Genomic DNA, 19,688 nt, shown 5'->3' with positions numbered 1-19,688 from the left:
GAACTTTGAATGAAAACATTAATGTACACAGTTTTGGCAAAAATGGCAATAAGCTATTTTAAAAGTGGACAATGCAAAAAGCAACAGTCCCTGGGTGAGTTAAGTAATAGTTAGTTTCTCACGTAAGTAAAGCACTTACAAGTTCCTGGGGACAGGCAGCCCACCGTTGGGGGTGCAAGTTAACCCCAAACACCCAGCACCAGCAACATAGGGCCGGTCAGGTGCAGAGGTCAAGTAGGGCCCAAATAGCATAGGTGACTATGGAGAACAGGGGTGCTGCGGTTCCAGTCTGCCAGCAGGCAAGTACCCGTGTCCTTGGGGGGGGAGGCGCAGACCAGGGGTGTTTTGTAGAGCACTGGGGGGGGGGGGGGGGGGAGACACCAAGTAGGCACACAAAACACACCCTCAGTGGCCGGGTGCAGTGTGCAAAGCAGGCGTCGGGTTTTGTATTGGTTTCAAAGGAAGGACCCGGGGGTCACTAGCGGTGCAGGCAGGGCACGGGGGCTTCTTGGGCCAGCCACCACCTGGGCTAGGCAGAGGGTCGCCTGGGGGTCACTCCTGCACTGAAGTTCGGTTCCTTCTGATCCTGGGGGCTGCGGGTGCAGTGCTTGGTCCAGGCACCGGGTCTCTTGTTACAGGCAGTCACGGTCAGGGGGAGCGTCTGGATTCTCTCTGCAGGCGTCGCTGTGGTGGTCCAGGGGGGTTGTCTTGGGCTACTCACGGGGTCGCAGTCGCCAGGGAGTCCTCCCTGTGGTGTTGGTTCTCTGGATTTCGAAACGGGGGCATCTGGTGCAGAGTGTGAAGTCTCATGCTTCCAGCGGGAAGAGTGAGGTAGTTGAAGAAAAGTTGCAAGTTTGTTGCAGGTTGTTGAGCAGAGCCGCTGCTCACGGGAGTTTCTTGGTCCTGGGATTCAGGGCAGTCCTCTGAGGCTTCAGAGGTCACTGGTCGCAGGTTTTCGAGTAAGGAGACAGGCCGGTAGGGCTGGGGCCAAATCAGTTATCTTCCGTCGTCTCTGCAGGCTTGTAGGTCAGCAGTCCTTCTTCTTTCAGGTTGCAGGAATCTGATTTCTTGGGTGCCCCTAAATACTACATTTAGGGGTGTGTTTAGGCCTGGGAGGGCAGTAGCCAATGGCTACTGTCCTGGAGGGTGGCTACACCCTCTTTGTGCCTTCTCCCTGTGGGGAGAAGGGCACATCCCTATTCCTATTGGGGGAATCCTCCAAAACTAAGATGGAGGATTGCTCAGGACACCTTAGGGGCTGTCCTGACTGGAGGGTGACTCCTACTTGTTTTTCTAATTATCTCCTCCAGCCCTACCGCCAAAAGTCGGGGCAGTGGCCGGAGGGGCGGGCATCTCCACCAGCTGGGATTCCCTGGGGCGCTGTAACAAAAGGGGTGAGCCTTTGAGGCTTACCACCAGGTGTTACAGTTCCTGCAGGGGGAGGTGAGAAGCACCTACACCTAGTGCAGGCTTTGTTCCTGCCCACAGAGTGACAAACACACTCTCCCCATGTGGACAGCAACTCTTCTGGTTGTGGCAGGCTGGCAGAAACTGGTCAGCCCCACACTAGAAGTCGGATTGGTATTTAGGGGGCATCTCTAAGATGCCCTCTGGGTGCTTTGTACAATAAATTCCACACTGGCATCAGTGTGTGTAAGGAAATGCCTCCTTGGCATGGTTGCCCCCTGACTTTTTGCCTTTGCTGATGCTATGTTTACAATTGAAAGTGTGCTGAGGCCTGCTAACCAGGCCCCAGCACCAGTGTTCTTTCCCTAACCTGTACTTTTGTATCCACAATTGGCAGACCCTGGCATCCAGATAAGTCCCTTGTAACTGGTACTTCTAGTACCAAGGGCCCTGATGCCAAGGAAGGTCTCTAAGGGCTGCAGCATGTCTTATGCCACCCTGGAGACCTCTCACTCAGCACAGACACACTGCTTGCCAGCTTGTGTGTGCTAGTGAGGACAAAACGAGTAAGTCGACATGGCACTCCCCTCAGGGTGCCATGCCAGCCTCTCACTGCCTATGCAGTATAGGTAAGCCACCCCTCTAGCAGGCCTTACAGCCCTAAGGCAGGGTGCACTATACCATAGGTGAGGGTACCAGTGCATGAGCATGGTACCCCTACAGTGTCTAAACAAAACCTTAGACATTGTAAGTGCAGGGTAGCCATAAGAGTATATGGTCTGGGAGTCTGTCAAACACGAACTCCACAGCACCATAATGGCTACACTGAAAACTGGGAAGTTTGGTATCAAACTTCTCAGCACAATAAATGCACACTGATGCCAGTGTACATTTTATTGTAAAATACACCACAGAGGGCACCTTAGAGGTGCCCCCTGAAACTTAACCGACTATCTGTGTAGGCTGACTAGTTTTAGCAGCCTGCCACAAACCGAGACATGTTGCTGGCCCCATGGGGAGAGTGCCTTTGTCACTCTGAGGCCAGTAACAAAGCCTGCACTGGGTGGAGATGCTAACACCTCCCCCAGGCAGGAATTGTCACACCTGGCGGTGAGCCTCAAAGGCTCACCTCCTTTGTGCCAACCCAGCAGGACACTCCAGCTAGTGGAGTTGCCCGCCCCCTCCGGCCAGGCCCCACTTTTGGCGGCAAGGCCGGAGAAAATAATGAGAAAAACAAGGAGGAGTCACTGGCCAGTCAGGACAGCCCCTAAGGTGTCCTGAGCTGAAGTGACTAACTTTTAGAAATCCTCCATCTTGCAGATGGAGGATTCCCCCAATAGGGTTAGGATTGTGACCCCCTCCCCTTGGGAGGAGGCACAAAGAGGGTGTACCCACCCTCAGGGCTAGTAGCCATTGGCTACTAACCCCCCAGACCTAAACACGCCCTTAAATTTAGTATTTAAGGGCTACCCTGAACCCTAGAAAATTAGATTCCTGCAACTACAAGAAGAAGGACTGCCCAGCTGAAAACCCCTGCAGCGGAAGACCAGAAGACGACAACTGCTTTGGCTCCAGAAACTCACCGGCCTGTCTCCTGCCTTCCAAAGATCCTGCTCCAGCGACGCCTTCCAAAGGGACCAGCGACCTCGACATCCTCTGAGGACTGCCCCTGCTTCGAAAAGACAAGAAACTCCCGAGGACAGCGGACCTGCTCCAAGAAAAGCTGCAACTTTGTTTCCAGCAACTTTAAAGAACCCTGCAAGCTCCCCGCAAGAAGCGTGAGACTTGCAACACTGCACCCGGCGACCCCGACTCGGCTGGTGGCGATCCAACACCTCAGGAGGGACCCCAGGACTACTCTGATACTGTGAGTACCAAAACCTGTCCCCCCTGAGCCCCCACAGCGCCGCCTGCAGAGGGAATCCCGAGGCTTCCCCTGACCGCGACTCTTTGAACCTAAAGTCCCGACGCCTGGGAGAGACCCTGCACCCGCAGCCCCCAGGACCTGAAGGACCGGACTTTCACTGGAGAAGTGACCCCCAGGAGTCCCTCTCCCTTGCCCAAGTGGAGGTTTCCCCGAGGAATCCCCCCCTTGCCTGCCTGCAGCGCTGAAGAGATCCCGAGATCTCTCATAGACTAACATTGCGAACCCGACGCTTGTTTCTACACTGCACCCGGCCGCCCCCGCGCCGCTGAGGGTGAAATTTCTGTGTGGACCTGTGTCCCCCCCGGTGCCCTACAAAACCCCCCTGGTCTGCCCTCCGAAGACGCGGGTACTTACCTGCAAACAGACCGGAACCGGGGCACCCCCTTCTCTCCATTCTAGCCTATGTGTTTTGGGCACCACTTCGAACTCTGCACCTGACCGGCCCTGAGCTGCTGGTGTGGTGACTTTGGGGTCGCTCTGAACCCCCAACGGTGGGCTACCTTGGACCAAGAACTAAGCCCTGTAAGTGTCTTACTTACCTGGTTAACCTAACAAATACTTACCTCCCCTAGGAACTGTGAAAATTGCACTAAGTGTCCACTTTTAAAACAGCTATTTGTGAATAACTTGAAAAGTATACATGCCATTTTGATGATTTGAAGTTCCTAAAGTACTTACCTGCAATACCTTTCGAATGAGATATTACATGTAGAATTTGAACCTGTGGTTCTTAAAATAAACTAAGAAAAGATATTTTTCTATACAAAAACCTATTGGCTGGATTTGTCTCTGAGTGTGTGTACCTCATTTATTGTCTATGTGTATGTACAACAAATGCTTAACACTACTCTTTGGATAAGCCTACTGCTCGACCACACTACAACAAAATAGAGCATTAGTATTATCTCTTTTTGCCACTATCTTACCTCTAAGGGGAACCCTTGGACTCTGTGCATACTATTCCTTACTTTGAAATAGTGCATACAGAGCCAACTTCCTACAGTGTGCATTTATTGTGCTGAGAAGTTTGTTACCAAGCTTCCCAGTTTTCATTGTAGCCATTATGGAACTGTGGAGTTTGTGTTTGACAAACTCCCAGACCATATACTCTTTATGGCTACCCTGCAGTTACAATGTCTAAGGTTTGGCTTACACACTGTAGGGGCATAGTGCTCGTGCACATATGCCCTCTCCTATGTTATAGTGCACCCTGCCTTACGGCTGTAAGGCCTGCTAGAGGGGTGACTACCTATGCCACAGGCAGTGTGAGGTTGGCATGGCACTCTGAGGTGAGTGACATGTCGACTTAGTCATTTTCTCCCCACCAGCACACACAAGCTGTGACGCGGTGTGCATATGCTGAGTGAGGGGTGCCCAGGGTGGCATAAGACATGCTGCAGCCATTAGAGACTTTCCCTGGCATCAGGGCCCGTGGAAACAGGGGTACCATTTACAAGGGTCTTATCTGAGTGCCAGGGTTGTGCCAATTGTGGAAAAAAGGGTACAGTTTAGGGAAAGAACACTGGTGCTGGGGCCTGGTTAGCAGGGTCCCAGCACACTTTCAATCATAACTCGGCATCAGCAAAGGCAAAAAAGTCAGGGGGTAACCATGCCAAGGAGGCATTTCCTTACCCACAGACATACTGTTTTACTGATAAAAGTATAAAGCACACAAATGATAAAGTGAATGTGTCATCACTGATTGTTTTAAAATATTTGTTTCCACCACCCTTCAGAATTACCAAAAACGCGCTTCATTTGTGCTTACCATATTCTGAAATATCGGCACACTTTATTTAGACATTTAAATTTTGTTTTGTGCTAGAAAAAAAAACAACATCACATCCCGAGTAGCCAGCATGATTGTCACAAATTCTCTCACTTAAGACCGAGGGAAAAAAGATAAACACTGAGTACCTGGAAAATACAGCCTGACATTTGACATCTGCCTTGAATTCACAGCAAATGTGACAAGATAAGAACAAGATTTAAAGGCCTATTTACAGAAATCAAGTACAGGTAGAACAATGCAGTAAATAGGACTTTGGCAAAGAAAAGGACAAACTCAAACTGGACAGCCTAAAACAAAGTAGATAGAAAGCAAGCATATCTGAGTTATAAACCATGAAGGCAATGGTAAGCATTGGGCAAAAAGCATTCCAAGGGAAGCTTCCTCAATGTCCCCCAAGATGTCGTTAGCAAACCAAACAGCTGCACTGTGTGGTAGGGTTCGGCCTAAATTTACAGGGAAGCTTTTTAAATGTCCCTAAGACTTTGAGAGCAAACCAGACGCTTCGACCTAAAGATGCAGATCAAAACACCTAAACCAGGCTTCAGTTCTGTTTACCTAATAGACTATTAGAACATTGGAATGCTGGAAGCTCCATTGAAAACAATGGAGTGCTGCGGGCTTTTACTGGCCGGTAAAAGCCCGCAGCGCCAACATTCCAATGTTTGCTTTGTTCACAGCAACAGCTGTGAAGAAAGCCTCACGGAGCCCGAGGGGATTTTAATCCCCTCGGGCTCCGTGAATTATTATTTTTTTTTTAATAGAACATTCTCCCCTGAGTGGCAGAATGTTCTAATAGCCTTAGAACCCGCCGTAGCGGGCTCTACCGGCTATTAAAGTCCCTCTCCCTTGTTAAATGCCCTCGCCTTTGGCTCGGGCATTTAACGCGGGGAGCGGGCCTTTAATAGCTGGTAGAGCCCGCTACGGCGGGTTCTAAGGTTATATTATGACTGAGACGTACAATTTACTTACCTTCGGTAACGATATATCTGGTAGAGGCATTTTCTAGTTGCAGATTCCCTACCTTCGAATTTCCCCAGGCATCAGTCTGGATACAGAGATTTTTCTTCAAGCAGAACCTTTGTGCGCCATCAGGTGGCGTCAGTCGACTCTACAGGCATCGTGGTAGTCGTGATGTTGTGGTCATATATAGGCGCCACCCCGGCATGCTGACGTCAGTTTCTTTCCACGACTTTCCACGTCAGTAGCACGGAGCCATGCAGAACACAAAGTGGTGTGCCAAAACTAGGGCACTTAAAGGGAAGTTCCTGTCCCTAGAAATCAGTACGCAGCGCGGGGAGGAAGGGTGGAGCGGTAAGGAATCTGCAGTTAGAATATGTCCCTATCAGATATATCGTTACCAAAGGTAAGTAACTTTTACATCTGATGGAGACTTGTAGTTGCAGATTCCTTACCTTTGAATAGATACCCGAGCAATGCCAACCCCGGTGGTGGGCTGTGGACCAAGATCACACTAAGAAGTCCTGCAGGACTGTAGGAAGTTGGCTCTGTATGTGCTATTTCAAAGTAAGGAATAGCATGCACAGAGTCCAAGGGTTCCCCTTAGAGGTAAGATAGTGGCAAAAAGAGAATACTAATGCTCTATTTTGTGGTAGTGTGGTCGAGCAGTAGGCTTATCCAAGGAGTAGTGTTAAGCATTTGTTGTTCCTACACACAGGCAATAAATGAGGAACACACACTCAGAGACAAATCCAGCCAATAGGTTTTGTTATAGAAAAATATTTTTTTCTTATTTTAAGAACCACAGGTTCAAATTTTACATGTAATATCTAATTTGAAAGGTATTGCAGGTAAGTACTTTAGGAACTTTGAATCATTTCATTAGCATGTATACTTTTTTCATAAAACACAATAAGCTGTTTTAAAAGTGGACACAGTGCAATTTTCACAGTTCCTGGAGGAGGTAAGTTATTGTTAGTTTTAACAGGTAAGTAAGTCACTTACAGGTTTCAGTTTTTGGTCCAAGGTAGCCCACCGTTGGGGGTTCAGAGCAACCCCAAAGTTATCACACCAGCAGCTCAAGGCTGGTCAGGTGCAAAGGTCAAAGAGGTGCCCAAAACACATAGGCTTCAATGGAGAGAAGGGGGTGCCCCGGTTCCAGTCTGCCAGCAGGTAAGTACCCGCATCTTCGGAGGGCAGACCAGGGGGGTTTTGTAGGGCACCAGGGGGGACACAAGTCAGCACATAAAGTACACCCTCAGCAGCGCGGGGGCGGCCGGGTGCAGTGTGCAAACACGCGTCGGGTTTGTAATGGTTTTCAATGAGAGACCAAGGGGTCTCTTCAGCGATGCAGGCAGGCAAGGGGGGGGGCTCCTCGGGGTAGCCACCACCTGGGCAAGGGAGAGGGCCTCCTTGGGGTCACTCCTGCACAGGAGTTCCGTTCCTTTAGGTGCTGGGGGCTGCGGGTGCAGGGTCTTTTCCAGCCATCGGGAAATGGAGTTCAGGCAGTCGCGGTCAGGGGGAGCCTGGGGATTCCCTCTGCAGGCGTCGCTTTGGGGGCTCAGGGGGGACAACTTTGGTTACTCACAGTCGTAGAGTCGCCGGAGGGTCCTCCCTGAAGCGTTGTTTCTCCACCAGTCGAGTCGGGGTCGCCGGGTGCAGTGTTGCAAGTCTCACGCTTCTTGCGGGGAGTTGCAGGGGTCTTTAAATCTGCTCCTTGAAACAAAGTTGCAGTTCTTTTGGAGCAGTGCCGCTGTCCTCAGGAGTTTCTAGTCTTTCTTGAAGCAGGGCAGTCCTCAGAGGATTCAGAGGTCGCTGGTCCCTTGGAAAGCGTCGCTGGAGCAGGTATCTTTTGGAAGGCAGGAGACAGGCCGGTAAGTCTGGGGCCAAAGCAGTTGGTGTCTTCTGTTCTTCCTCTGCAGGGGTTTTTCAGCTCAGCAGTCTTCTTCTTCTGGTAGTCTCAGGAATCTAAATTCTTAGGTTCAGGGGAGCCCTTAAATACTGAATTTAAGGGCGTGTTTAGGTCTGGGGGGTTAGTAGCCAATGGCTACTAGCCCTGAGGGTGGGTACACCCTCTTTGTGCCTCCTCCCAAGGGGAGGGGGTCACATTCCTATCCCTATTGGGGGAATCCTCCTTCTACAAGATGGAGGATTTCTAAAAGTTAGAGTCACCTCAGCTCAGGACACCTTAGGGGCTGTCCTGACTGGCCAGTGACTCCTCCTTGTTTTTCTCATTATCTCTCCTGGACTTGCCGCCAAAAGTGGGGGCTGGGTCCAGGAGGCGGGCATCTCCACTAGCTGGAGTGCCCTGGGGCATTGTAACACGAAGCTTGAGCCTTTGAAGCTCACTGCTAGGTGTTACAGTTCCTGCAGGGGGGAGGTGTGAAGCACCTCCACCCAGAGCAGGCTTTGTTTCTATCCTCAGAGAGCACAAAGGCTCTCACCGAATGAGGTCAGACACTCGTCTCTCAGCAGCAGGCTGGCACAGACCAGTCAGTCCTGCACTGAACAATTGGGTAAAATACAGGGGGTATCTCTAAGATGCCCTCTGTGTGCATTTTTTAATACATTCAACACTGGCATCAGTGTGGGTTTATTATTCTGAGAAGATTGATACTAAACTTCCCAGTATTCAGTGTAGCCATTATGGAGCTGTGGAGTTCGTTTTTGACAGACTCCCAGCCCATATACTCTTATGGCTACCCTGCACTTACAATGTCTAAGGTTTTGCTTAGACACTGTAGGGGCATAGTGCTCATGCACATATGCCCTCACCTGTGGTATAGTGCACCCTGCCTTAGGGCTGTAAGGCCTACTAGAGGGGTGACTTACCTATGCCACAGGCAGTTGGAGGTTGGCATGGCACCCTGAGGGGAGTGCCATGTCGACTTAGTCATTTTCTCCCCATCAGCACACACAAGCTGGCAAGCAGTGTGTCTGTGCTGAGTGAGGGGTCCCTAGGGTGGCATAAGACATGCTGCAGCCCTTAGAGACCTTCCCTGGCATCAGGGCCCTTGGTAACAGGGGTACCAGTTACAAGGGACTTACCTAGGTGCCAGGGTTGTGCCAATTGTGGAAACAATGGTACATTTTAGGTGAAAGAACACTGGTGCTGGGGCCTGGTTAGCAGGGTCCCAGCACACTTCTCAGTCAAGTCAGCATCAGTATCAGGCAAAAAGTGGGGGGTAACTGCAACAGGGAGCCATTTCTTTACAAGGACTAACTGCCAAAGTAGCCGTCTCTGTTAACCTGACTGTTCAGGCAGCAGTGTTTGGTAAAAGTGTGCAGAGATGCACACGTTGCTGCCTGACAGATGTCCAGGACTGGAACGCCCTGTGCTACCGCTGTGGTAGCCGCAGTAGCTCTGGTGGAGTTGCTTCTTAGCCAGAGCGTGGCACATTTTGATGCATAAGAGCACCCATCTAGAAATGGTCCTCTTCTGCACCACCTTCCCTTCTTTGCACGAACATATCCCACAAAGATTTGACCGTCCACCCGGAAGACTTTGGTACAATCAAGTTAGAACGTCAACGCTATTTTTGGGTCCAGACTGTGGAGTCTTCCCCTCTTCATGTGAGGGATGTGGGGGTGCATAAAAGGTAGGCAAGGTGATGGACTGCCTGAAATTTAAGGGTGTCACTACTTTCACTGCTTTAGGCAGTAAAGAAGCTCTTGTGCAAAGTACCACTTTGTCAGGATGTATTGCCAGGAAAGGTGGTTTAGATTAAAGAGCCTGGAGCTCACTTAATCTACGGGAAGAGGTGATGGCAACTAAGAAGATAGTCTTGGTGGTTAAGAGCCGTAGAGGGAAGTTGAGAAGCGGCTCGAAAGGGGCACACATAAGGTATGTTAATACTAGGTTCAGATCCCATTAGGGCATGATGAATGGGATAGGAGGAAAAAAAGATGTGTGAGGCCTTTAAGAAATAAATAAGCAGACATAGCAGAGATATAGCCCTTAAGGGTGCCCAGGGTGGAGCCCTGTTGGGCAAGGGAAAGAATAAAGAGGAGGACTTGAGAAAGAGGAACAGATGGAGGATCAGCAGATTTGTCAATGCATCATGCCTCAAATTTCTTCCAAGGACAGGTGTATACAGTTTTGGTAGAGGGACACCTGGCTGCCAAGATAACGTTACAGACTTCAGGTGGCAAGTCAAAAGAGGTTAACTGTCACCACTCAATCTCCACGCAAGGAGGCAGAGAGTGGACAAGATCTGGTGGATGACCCTCCCCTGTTGCTGCGACAGAAGACCCTCCCGAAGAGGCAGTCTGATCGGAGGAGCTATGGCCATGCTCAACAGCTCGGGATACCAGACATTTCCTGCCCAGTCCAGAGTCACCAAGATTACTTGGGCCCGGTCTGGTCTTATCTTCTTCAGAACTCTGGGCAGAAGTGGTATGGGCAGAAAGGCGTACAGGAGGCCTGAGCTCCACTCATGATGAAAAGTGTCGCATAACGAGGGCAGCCTTGGAAATTCCAACACGCAAAACACCTGACATTGCACATTCTCTATAGAGACGAACAAGTCTAACCAAGGTGTTCTCCACTGAAGGAAGAGACCTTGCGCCACCTCCGCATGGAGTCGCCTTTCTTGATGGACCACGCATCGTTGCCTGAGTTCGTCTGCCCTGGCATTCAAGGAGCCTACCAGGTGTTGAACCACCAGGGAAGTTCCCTGATGTTCTAGCCAAGTCCCGAGGCAGAGAGCCTCTTGACAAAGGGTCCACAACCTCACTCCACCTTGTTTGTTGCAGAACCAGATGGCGGTGTTGTTGTCTGTGAACACCTGTACTGTTTCCCCTTTGAGAGGGGGAAGGAATGCTTTTAATAATAGTCGAATCGCTTGGAGCTCCAGAAGACTGATATGGAGCCTGGTTTCCGCCAGAGACCAGAGGCCTCTGATCTCCGCCTCTCCCATGTGGCCGCCGCATCCCAGGAGTGATGCATCTGTCACTACTGTAAGGTCTGGTTGGGCAAAGGAGAGGGATCTGCCTTTGGCCAAATCCTGATTCGTTAACCACCACTGCAGGTCTCTAGCAGTTCCTAACCAGAACAGCTCTGAAGAAAGAGAGTGTCTGAGAAGGAGTCAGGTGTGACTTCGGCACGTTGATAGTGAACCCCAGTGATTGCAAAAGGTTCGCTGTATTCTGGAGGTGGGAGACGACTGCCAGGGGCGAGTTCACCTTCAACAGCCAATCCGCGAGGTAGAGGAAGCCTGCAACCCCTAACCTGCGCAGATGGGCTCCCACCACTACCATCACTTACATGAACACCCGAGGGGCACTTGTAAGGCCAAAAGAGAGCACTATAAACTGAAAATGCTCGTGACCTACAACGAATCATAGGTAACTTTTGTGGGCCGGCAAGATGGGGATGTGGAATGTAGGAAGTTGGCTCTGTATGTGCTATTTCAAAGTAAGGAATAGCATGCACAGAGTCCAAGGGTTCCCCTTAGAGGTAAAATAGTGGTAAAAATAGATAATACTAATGCTCTATTTTGTGGTAGTGTGGTCGAGCAGTAGGCTTATCCAAGGAGTAGTGTTAAGCATTTGTTGTACATACACATAGACAATAAATGAGGTACACACACTCAGAGACAAATCCAGCCAATAGGTTTTGTTATAGAAAAATATCTTTTCTTAGTTTATTTTAAGAACCACAGGTTCAAATTCTACATGTAATATCTCATTCGAAAGGTATTGCAGGTAAGTACTTTAGGAACTTTAAATCATAAAAATTGCATGTATACTTTTCAAGTTATTGACAAATAGCTGTTTTAAAAGTGGACACAGTGCAATTTTCACAGTTCCTAGGGGAGGTAAGTTTTTGTTAGGTTTACCAGGTAAGTAAGACACTTACAGGGTTTAGTTCTTGGTCCAAGGTAGCCCACCGTTGGGGGTTCAGAGCAACCCCAAAGTCACCACACCAGCAGCTCAGGGCCGGTCAGGTGCAGAGTTCAAAGTGGTGCCCAAAACACATAGGCTAGAATGGAGAGAAGGGGGTGCCCCGGTTCCGGTCTGCTTGCAGGTAAGTACCCGCGTCTTCGGAGGGCAGACCAGAGGGGTTTTGTAGGGCACCGGGGGGGGACACAAGCCCACACAGAAATTTCACCCTCAGCGGCGCGGGGGCGGCCGGGTGCAGTGTAGAAACAGGCGTCGGGTTCGCAATGTTAGTCTATGAGAGATCTCGGGATCTCTTCAGCGCTGCAGGCAGGCAAGGGGGGGGTTCCTCGGGGAAACCTCCACTTGGACAAGGGAGAGGGACTCCTGGGGGTCACTTCTCCAGTGAAAGTCCGGTCCTTCAGGTCCTGGGGGCTGCGGGTGCAGGGTCTCTCCCAGGCGTCGGGACTTTGGATTCAAAGAGTCGCGGTCAGGGGAAGCCTCGGGATTCCCTCTGCAGGCGGCGCTGTGGGGGCTCAGGGGGGACAGGTTTTGGTACTCACAGTCTTAGAGTAGTCCTGGGGTCCCTCCTGAGGTGTTGGATCTCCACCAGCCGAGTCGGGGTCGCCGGGTGCAGTGTTGCAAGTCTCACGCTTCTTGCGGGGAGCTTGCAGGGTTCTTTCAAAGCTGCTGGAAACAAAGTTGCAGCCTTTCTTGGAGCAGGTCCGCTGTCCTCGGGAGTTTCTTGTCTTTTCGAAGCAGGGGCAGTCCTCAGAGGATGTCGAGGTCGCTGGTCCCTTTGGAAGGCGTCGCTGGAGCAGGATCTTTGGAAGGCAGGAGACAGGCCGGTGAGTTTCTGGAGCCAAGGCAGTTGTCGTCTTCTGGTCTTCCTCTGCAGGGGTTTTCAGCTAGGCAGTCCTTCTTCTTGTAGTTGCAGGAATCTAATTTTCTAGGGTTCAGGGTAGCCCTTAAATACTAAATTTAAGGGCGTGTTTAGGTCTGGGGGGTTAGTAGCCAATGGCTACTAGCCCTGAGGGTGGGTACACCCTCTTTGTGCCTCCTCCCAAGGGGAGGGGGTCACAATCCTAACCCTATTGGGGGAATCCTCCATCTGCAAGATGGAGGATTTCTAAAAGTTAGAGTCACTTCAGCTCAGGACACCTTAGGGGCTGTCCTGACTGGCCAGTGACTCCTCCTTGTTTTTCTCATTATTTTCTCCGGCCTTGCTGCCAAAAGTGGGGCCTGGCCGGAGGGGGCGGGCAACTCCACTAGCTGGAGTGTCCTGCTGGGTTGGCACAAAGGAGGTGAGCCTTTGAGGCTCACCGCCAGGTGTGACAATTCCTGCCTGGGGGAGGTGTTAGCATCCCCACCCAGTGCAGGCTTTGTTACTGGCCTCAGAGTGACAAAGGCACTCTCCCCATGGGGCCAGCAACATGTCTCGGTTTGTGGCAGGCTGCTAAAACTAGTCCGCCTACACAGATAGTCGGTTAAGTTTCAGGGGGCACCTCTAAGGTGCCCTCTGGGGTGTATTTTACAATAAAATGTACATTGGCATCAGTGTGCATTTATTGTGCTGAGAAGTTTGATACCAAACTTCCCAGTTTTCAGAGTAGCCATTATGGTGCTGTGGAGTTCGTGGTTGACAAACTCCCAGACCATATACTCTTATGGCTACCCTGCACTTACAATGTCTAAGGTTTTGTTTAGACACTGTAGGGGTACCATGCTCATGCACTGGTACCCTCACCTATGGTATAGTGCACCCTGCCTTAGGGCTGTAAGGCCTGCTAGAGGGGTGTCTTACCTATACTGCATAGGCAGTGAGAGGCTGGCATGGCACCCTGAGGGGAGTGCCATGTCAACTTACTCGTTTTGTCCTTACTAGCACACACAAGCTGGCAAGCAGTGTGTCTGTGCTGAGTGAGAGGTCTCCAGGGTGGCATAAGACATGCTGCAGCCCTTAGAGACCTTCCTTGGCATCAGGGCCCTTGGTACTAGAGGTACCAGTTACAAGGGACTTATCTGGATGCCAGGGTCTGCCAATTGTGGATACAAAAGTACAGGTTAGGGAAAGAACACTGGTGCTGGGGCCTGGTTAGCAGGCCTCAGCACACTTTCAATTGTAAACATAGCATCAGCAAAGGCAAAAAGTCAGGGGGCAACCATGCCAAGGAGGCATTTCCTTACATGGAAGTATTCGTCTTGAAAGTCCAACGCTACCATCCAGTCTCCGGGGTCCAGGGCAGATAGGACCTGACCTACTGTCAACATTTTGAACTTCTTCTTGAGGAAGAGGTTGAGGGACCTAAGATCTAATATAGGACAAAGTCCCTTGTCCTTTTTCGACACCAGAAAGTAGCGGGAATAGCAACCATGATCTACTTCTGGCAGAGGAACCCTCGCTATAGCTTTTTTGGCCAAAAGGGCTTGGACTTCTTCGCAGAGAAGCGCCAAATGATCTTCGATTGTATCAAATCAAATCAAATCAAATCAAATCAAATCATTAACATTTATAAAGCGCGCTACTCACCCGTGCGGGTCTCAAGGCGCTAGGGGAAAAAGGGGGGGTTATCGCTGCTCGAACAGCCAGGTCTTTAGGAGTCTCCGGAAAGCGGAGTGGTCCTGGGTGGTCCTGAGGCTGGTGGGGAGGGAGTTCCAGGTCTTGGCCGCCAGGAAGGAGAAAGATCTCCCAACCGCCGTGGAGCGGCGGATGCGAGGGACAGCAGCGAGTGCGAGGCCAGAGGAGCGGAGGAGGCGGGTGGGGACGTAGAACTGAGGCGTCTGTTGAGGTATTCCGGTCCCTTGTCGTGGAGGGCTTTGTGTGCGTGGGTGAGAAGTCGGAAGGTGATCCTTTTGCTGACTGGGAGCCAGTGCAGGTGTCTCAGGTGTGCGGAGATGTGGCTGCTGCGGGGTATGTCGAGGATGAGGCGGGCCGAGGCGTTTTGAATACGTTGCAGGCGATTTTGGATTGTATGAAGGTGGCATGGCTGCATGAGGTGTCTGGAAGAGGAGGGAGTGGCCACTTCGAACAATCTGGAGAACCCACCTGTACGAGGTAATGGATTGCCATTGAGGCAGGTGATGGCGAATCCTGCCACCATCTGGTTCCTGGTGTACCCGTGGACTAGGAAGGCTTGGAGGCTGAGGAGGGGGAGGGGTGGACTGGGTGACCCGCTGGCTCCCTGATCACCAGGGGTGTGCGATCCCGCGGCCGCGCAGGGGCTGTACGCCATGCGCGGGTCGATGGCTAGGAGGGAAAGAACATGGTTGGGTGCCCGTTCCGTAGACACGAAAGGGGCAAAAGGCAGACTTGGTGGGGTCTAGGAGCAGGCATAAGGCCAAGGGACCGGGCCGTGGCTCGGGAATCCTTGAAGCGATCGGGCGCAGAGTCCGCCTTGTCTCCAAAGAGACGCATGCCATCAAAGGGCATGCCCATCACAGATTGCTGGACATCCCCTGAGAAGCCAGATGTTCTCAGCCAGGCGTGGCATCTCAATGCCACCGTCGATGCAACCGATCTGCCCAGAGAGTAGATCGTATACAGTCCAAAACAAATCATGAACTTTGCTGCGTCCCTCCCATCTGTCACGGCTTGGGAAAGGACAGTCCAGGCCCCCTCCGGAACTCTAGGCAGCACTTGCACAACTGTATCCCTAAGAGTATGGGAATATCGGCCCAAAGGGCATGCTGTGTTCACTGTGGAGAAGTGTGGCTCAATGGTTAGAGCGGCAGACCCTGATGCAGAAAGCTGGCCCGGGACCAGGGTTCAATTCCCGCCTCGGCGGGTCTTGGGCTCAATTTCCTCAGACCTGATAATTCTCGCATCGGTGCCTAATCTAATTCATGAGTCCCACTCTGTAACTCTGGGCAATAGCTTGCTTAATCTCCACAACGGCCCCAACAGCGCTGGGATGCCTGGCTTCACCTTGGAGGTTGCCCAGGAGTGGGCACCTCACAGGGAAAAGCCAGGAGGGGTTCCACAGCGGTATGCGTACAGCGCCTTGAGACCCTAATGGGTGAGTAGTGCGCTATACAAGTATGAAGTTTACAGACCGCAGCGCTAGACTGTTGGAAGAAAACAACTTCTTCCCGAAGTTGTCCAGTCTTTTTGATTCCCTATCCGGGGATGCCGCAGGGAATGCACCTGATGAAGATGAAGCCTGGATGACAAGGTTCCCGGGTGTTGGGTGAGGAATTCAGGTCGATGGCGGCAGGCAATCGTCCTATTCACAGGAGCCCCTGTGCTGGGTCTAGACCAAGTACCCAAAAGGACATCCGTCAGTGTCTTATTAAAGGGAAGATGGGGTTCTGATGTGGAAGACCCTGGCTGAAGCACGTTGGTTAGGATATTAGGCCTGACCTCCACAGAAGGTAGCTCAAGGTCCAAGACCTCAGCTGCCCTTCTCACCACCATGGAGTATGAGGCGCCCTCCTCATTAGCCACGGTAGGAGGAGAGAGAATACCAGTGCCAGGAGACCACTAGCATCACCCAAATACTTCACCCATTCCATTTGGGGGTTCAAGCTGGTATTCTAAAGGGTCCAGAGTCCCCTCCAAACTCTCCCCATATCCTTATCCATAAGCATAAGGGTCTGGATCAACCCTGAGCCCAGGAGAACCCATAGAGAACGGAATCAGCACTGAGCAACGTCGTACCTGCTCTGGGTCGTTGGGTAGGAGAATGGGATCAACGTCGATTGTGCGCCCAACCGACGTCGGGAGCGTCAACATCTGACCCGACGATGCTGAGGACAGTCGGTGTGGCACATCCGGCATCGTGGCGGATCGAGATTGGATCCGGAGAAGCCCTCCGGAGCCGTGGCTGAAGCAGACTAGTTCGAACCCGAGGGGGACCCCACCAACTCACCTGTGCCGAGGGCGCCGAAGGTGGGTTGGTCTGCCCATAAATGAGACGCATTGCCTCCTAAAACTCTTTGAGCTGGGCAGGGGTGGCTCCGGCTTCAGGGAAGTCGGGGAAGCGCAGAGCAGAACCAGATGAAGGGTCCGAGGCCTAGAGCGTCGACGCTCTTCACGCGTGCATCATCCGAGTGACGGGGTGAAGTCGAAGAAAGCTTGTCCTTCTTCGACTTTTTTCTTATGACCCGAATGTCCTGATGACTTAGGCCTTGGAGACACTACCAGTCTTCGTCCTCTGTCTCGAGACCTTCCCCTCAAACGAGACGGTGTGCACGCAGATTTGACATTAGCTTTCAGGCCCGCTCCTTCAAAGCTTTCGGGTTCATGGCCAGACATTCGGAGCACGACTTCAATTCGTGATCGCGCTCCAGGCACCAAAGACACACGAGGTGCAGATCCGTCACCATCATTCGGTGACAGGAGTCGCAGGGCTTGAAACCGGTCTTGCGCGACATCCCTCAACGCATCCATGACCTTGTCCGAAAGAATTTGACAAAAATGTTGTTGTAGTCAAAAAGTGACTGAGGTAGCTCTTCTCCTGATCTGCGCGTAGGCTAGCGCAGAAAGTAAACAACTGACATCAGAGCGCAGGGGTGGTGCCTGTTTAGGACCGTGACGTCACCATGGAGACCACAACGCCAACGACGCCCGCGGAATCGACCGACACCACCTAACTGTGAGCAGATGTACTGCTCAAAGAAAAATCTCGAGATCCAGACTGATGCCTGGGGAAATTCAAAGGTAAGGAATCTGCAAATAGAAGTCTATCAGATTGAGTATACACTGCTTTAGAGGCAATACCCACAAATTAATTAAAAAAAAATAAAAAAAAATTAACGGTAAAATTCCAGTAGTAATGAGGGGATTGCAGCTCACAAGGAGTATAAATGGAGAAATATCCACAGACCTTTACTTCAGGAAAAAGAAAAACACACACACAAAAAGTTAAGATGTGGGTCCTTACCCTTTTTTGGCACTCTTTCTCTTGCACTCAGTAGGTGTGGGTGGTGGAGAGGGTGAACGTTTTCTCTTCTTTGCACTTCCAGATGTCCTTCGGTCCTTCCTTTCAGGACTACGGGCGGGCTGCCAAACAATAATAAATTACAAGTTAAGAACAAAATGTAATCCTTATAACACTTTAAACTTAGTGAGTAGCACGCTCAAATAAACCGGTGGAACTGGCTTCATGGCAAAAGGTGATTCAACCTTATAAATCACTGTGGGACCTGCTAAAGAAAATCAAATGAGACAGCAATATGGAGGTATGGTAAGCTGGCCCAGTATGTGGTGCACACCTATGGTGTTACACCTCATACTGGGTCCAGGCAACCCTGACTAGATAGTGTTACAGTGTCTAGACAGCCAGGTCTCTCTAGGGTAGCGGTGGTAAGCAGCCAAGACTTATCTAGAAGGCATGTGAAGCACTTGCAATACCACAGTCGTCACACAGTAACTTATCACACATGAAAGAAACCAGAGTGTTGCAAAAATAAAGGTACTTTATTATAGGCACATCAAACTAGACTACCATTGGTATACCTCCCTCTGGAGGTATAAGCACACAGAATATACACCAGTAAGTACTCAGGAAAATAATAAGGGAGCCAAACCATATACTAAAAAAATGGAATGCAAATGTATGCCCCTCACTAGAGTGTATGGAGTAGTTAGCCAAAGGCTGTGGAAGAAAGGAACCCCAAAAGGTAAGTACCCAGAAAATCCCCAGCAGTCGGGTACAGAAAGTTAAGTTACCCTGTCGTTCATTGGCTAACATGGTGACGTCGTGGTTAGCAAAATGCAGAAACAGGACCAGGCCAGTGGAACCCAAGGGTGGATTCCGGAACAAGAAGGACCTGCCAAAGAAGGAGACAGAGTTCAATCCACACAGGTGGGGCAGGAGGCAATGCCCCCCCCCCCTTCTGTAGCTGGAAATCAGGGCCGTCAGGATGAAGTCCAGCTGCGGGGTCCAATAAGATCCCACCACCTGGATGTTGTTGCCTTACATGCCTGCGGCTGCAGGGAAGTGACTCCTTCACTCCAAGGGACATTCCTTCTTGCTTCTTGGAGCAGTCGAAGTCTTGCCGACCCCATTGCAGAATGCTGACAGGAGCCGTGGAAAGAATGTGGAAAAGAAAAGTCTTCTCAGGCAGTGCAGGCTCGTCTAGTTCCTGTGTAGCCCAGCAGCAGTTCCAGTGGCCAAGAGCAAAAGATGTCTTGTGGAGAGTTCCTTACAGTATCTTGCAAAACAAATCTGGGGACCCACCCACAAGGGAGTCCCCAAATAGCCCAAAAAGGGGGTTTGGTCACTCTCTGGAGTGACCACCTATCAAGAGAGGTCATGGACATCAGCTGCCTGGCCCTCCCAGTCAAACGCTCCCAGAGTCCTCTGCTCATCTTGGATCCAAGATGGCAGAACCAAGTGGTGACCTGGAGGAGCTCTGGACACCACCCTAGGGGTGGAGATGGACAGGGGAGTGGTCACTCCCCTGTCCTTTGTGAGTTTCACGTCAGAGTAGGGACAGGAGGTCCCTGTACTGCTGCAAACTGGATTATGCAAGGAGGGCACCGAATGTGCCCTTCAGAGCAGTCCAATGGTACGCAGAGGCTACCTCTACCCAACCCAGTAACACCTATTTCCAAAGGAGAGGCAGTTGCACACTCTCCTGTAGGAAATCCTTTGTTCTGCAGTCCCCTGCTCGAGTTGGTCAAGCAAAGGGAGGGCAGAAATGTGACTGGGAGGCTGCAGCAGCGTTGGCTACCCGCAAACCCTGAAAGACTGGTAGGAGCAGAACTGGGGGATCCTCTAA

The 19,688-nt window shown here is 51.1% G+C and overlaps 1 protein-coding gene across 5 annotated transcripts in view; it reads right to left on the bottom strand.

Annotated features, from left to right (window-relative positions):
- The window catches only part of SMARCC1 (SWI/SNF related BAF chromatin remodeling complex subunit C1), an 845,345-nt gene that overhangs the window by 615,908 nt on the left and 209,749 nt on the right, over positions 1–19,688 (bottom strand). For all 5 annotated transcript variants that reach the window (XM_069210868.1, XM_069210871.1, XM_069210870.1 and 2 more), the window contains exon 10: positions 17,846–17,964. In XM_069210868.1, the coding sequence (XP_069066969.1) occupies positions 17,846–17,964 (119 nt within the window). The remainder of the gene's footprint in view (positions 1–17,845; positions 17,965–19,688) is intronic.

The sequence above is a fragment of the Pleurodeles waltl genome, chromosome 10 (genome assembly GCF_031143425.1).
Source record: "Pleurodeles waltl isolate 20211129_DDA chromosome 10, aPleWal1.hap1.20221129, whole genome shotgun sequence".
Taxonomy (NCBI): Eukaryota; Metazoa; Chordata; class Amphibia; order Caudata; family Salamandridae; genus Pleurodeles; species Pleurodeles waltl.
The sequence above is the reverse complement of the archived record's forward strand: the minus strand, read 5'-3'. Positions and strand labels throughout refer to the sequence as shown.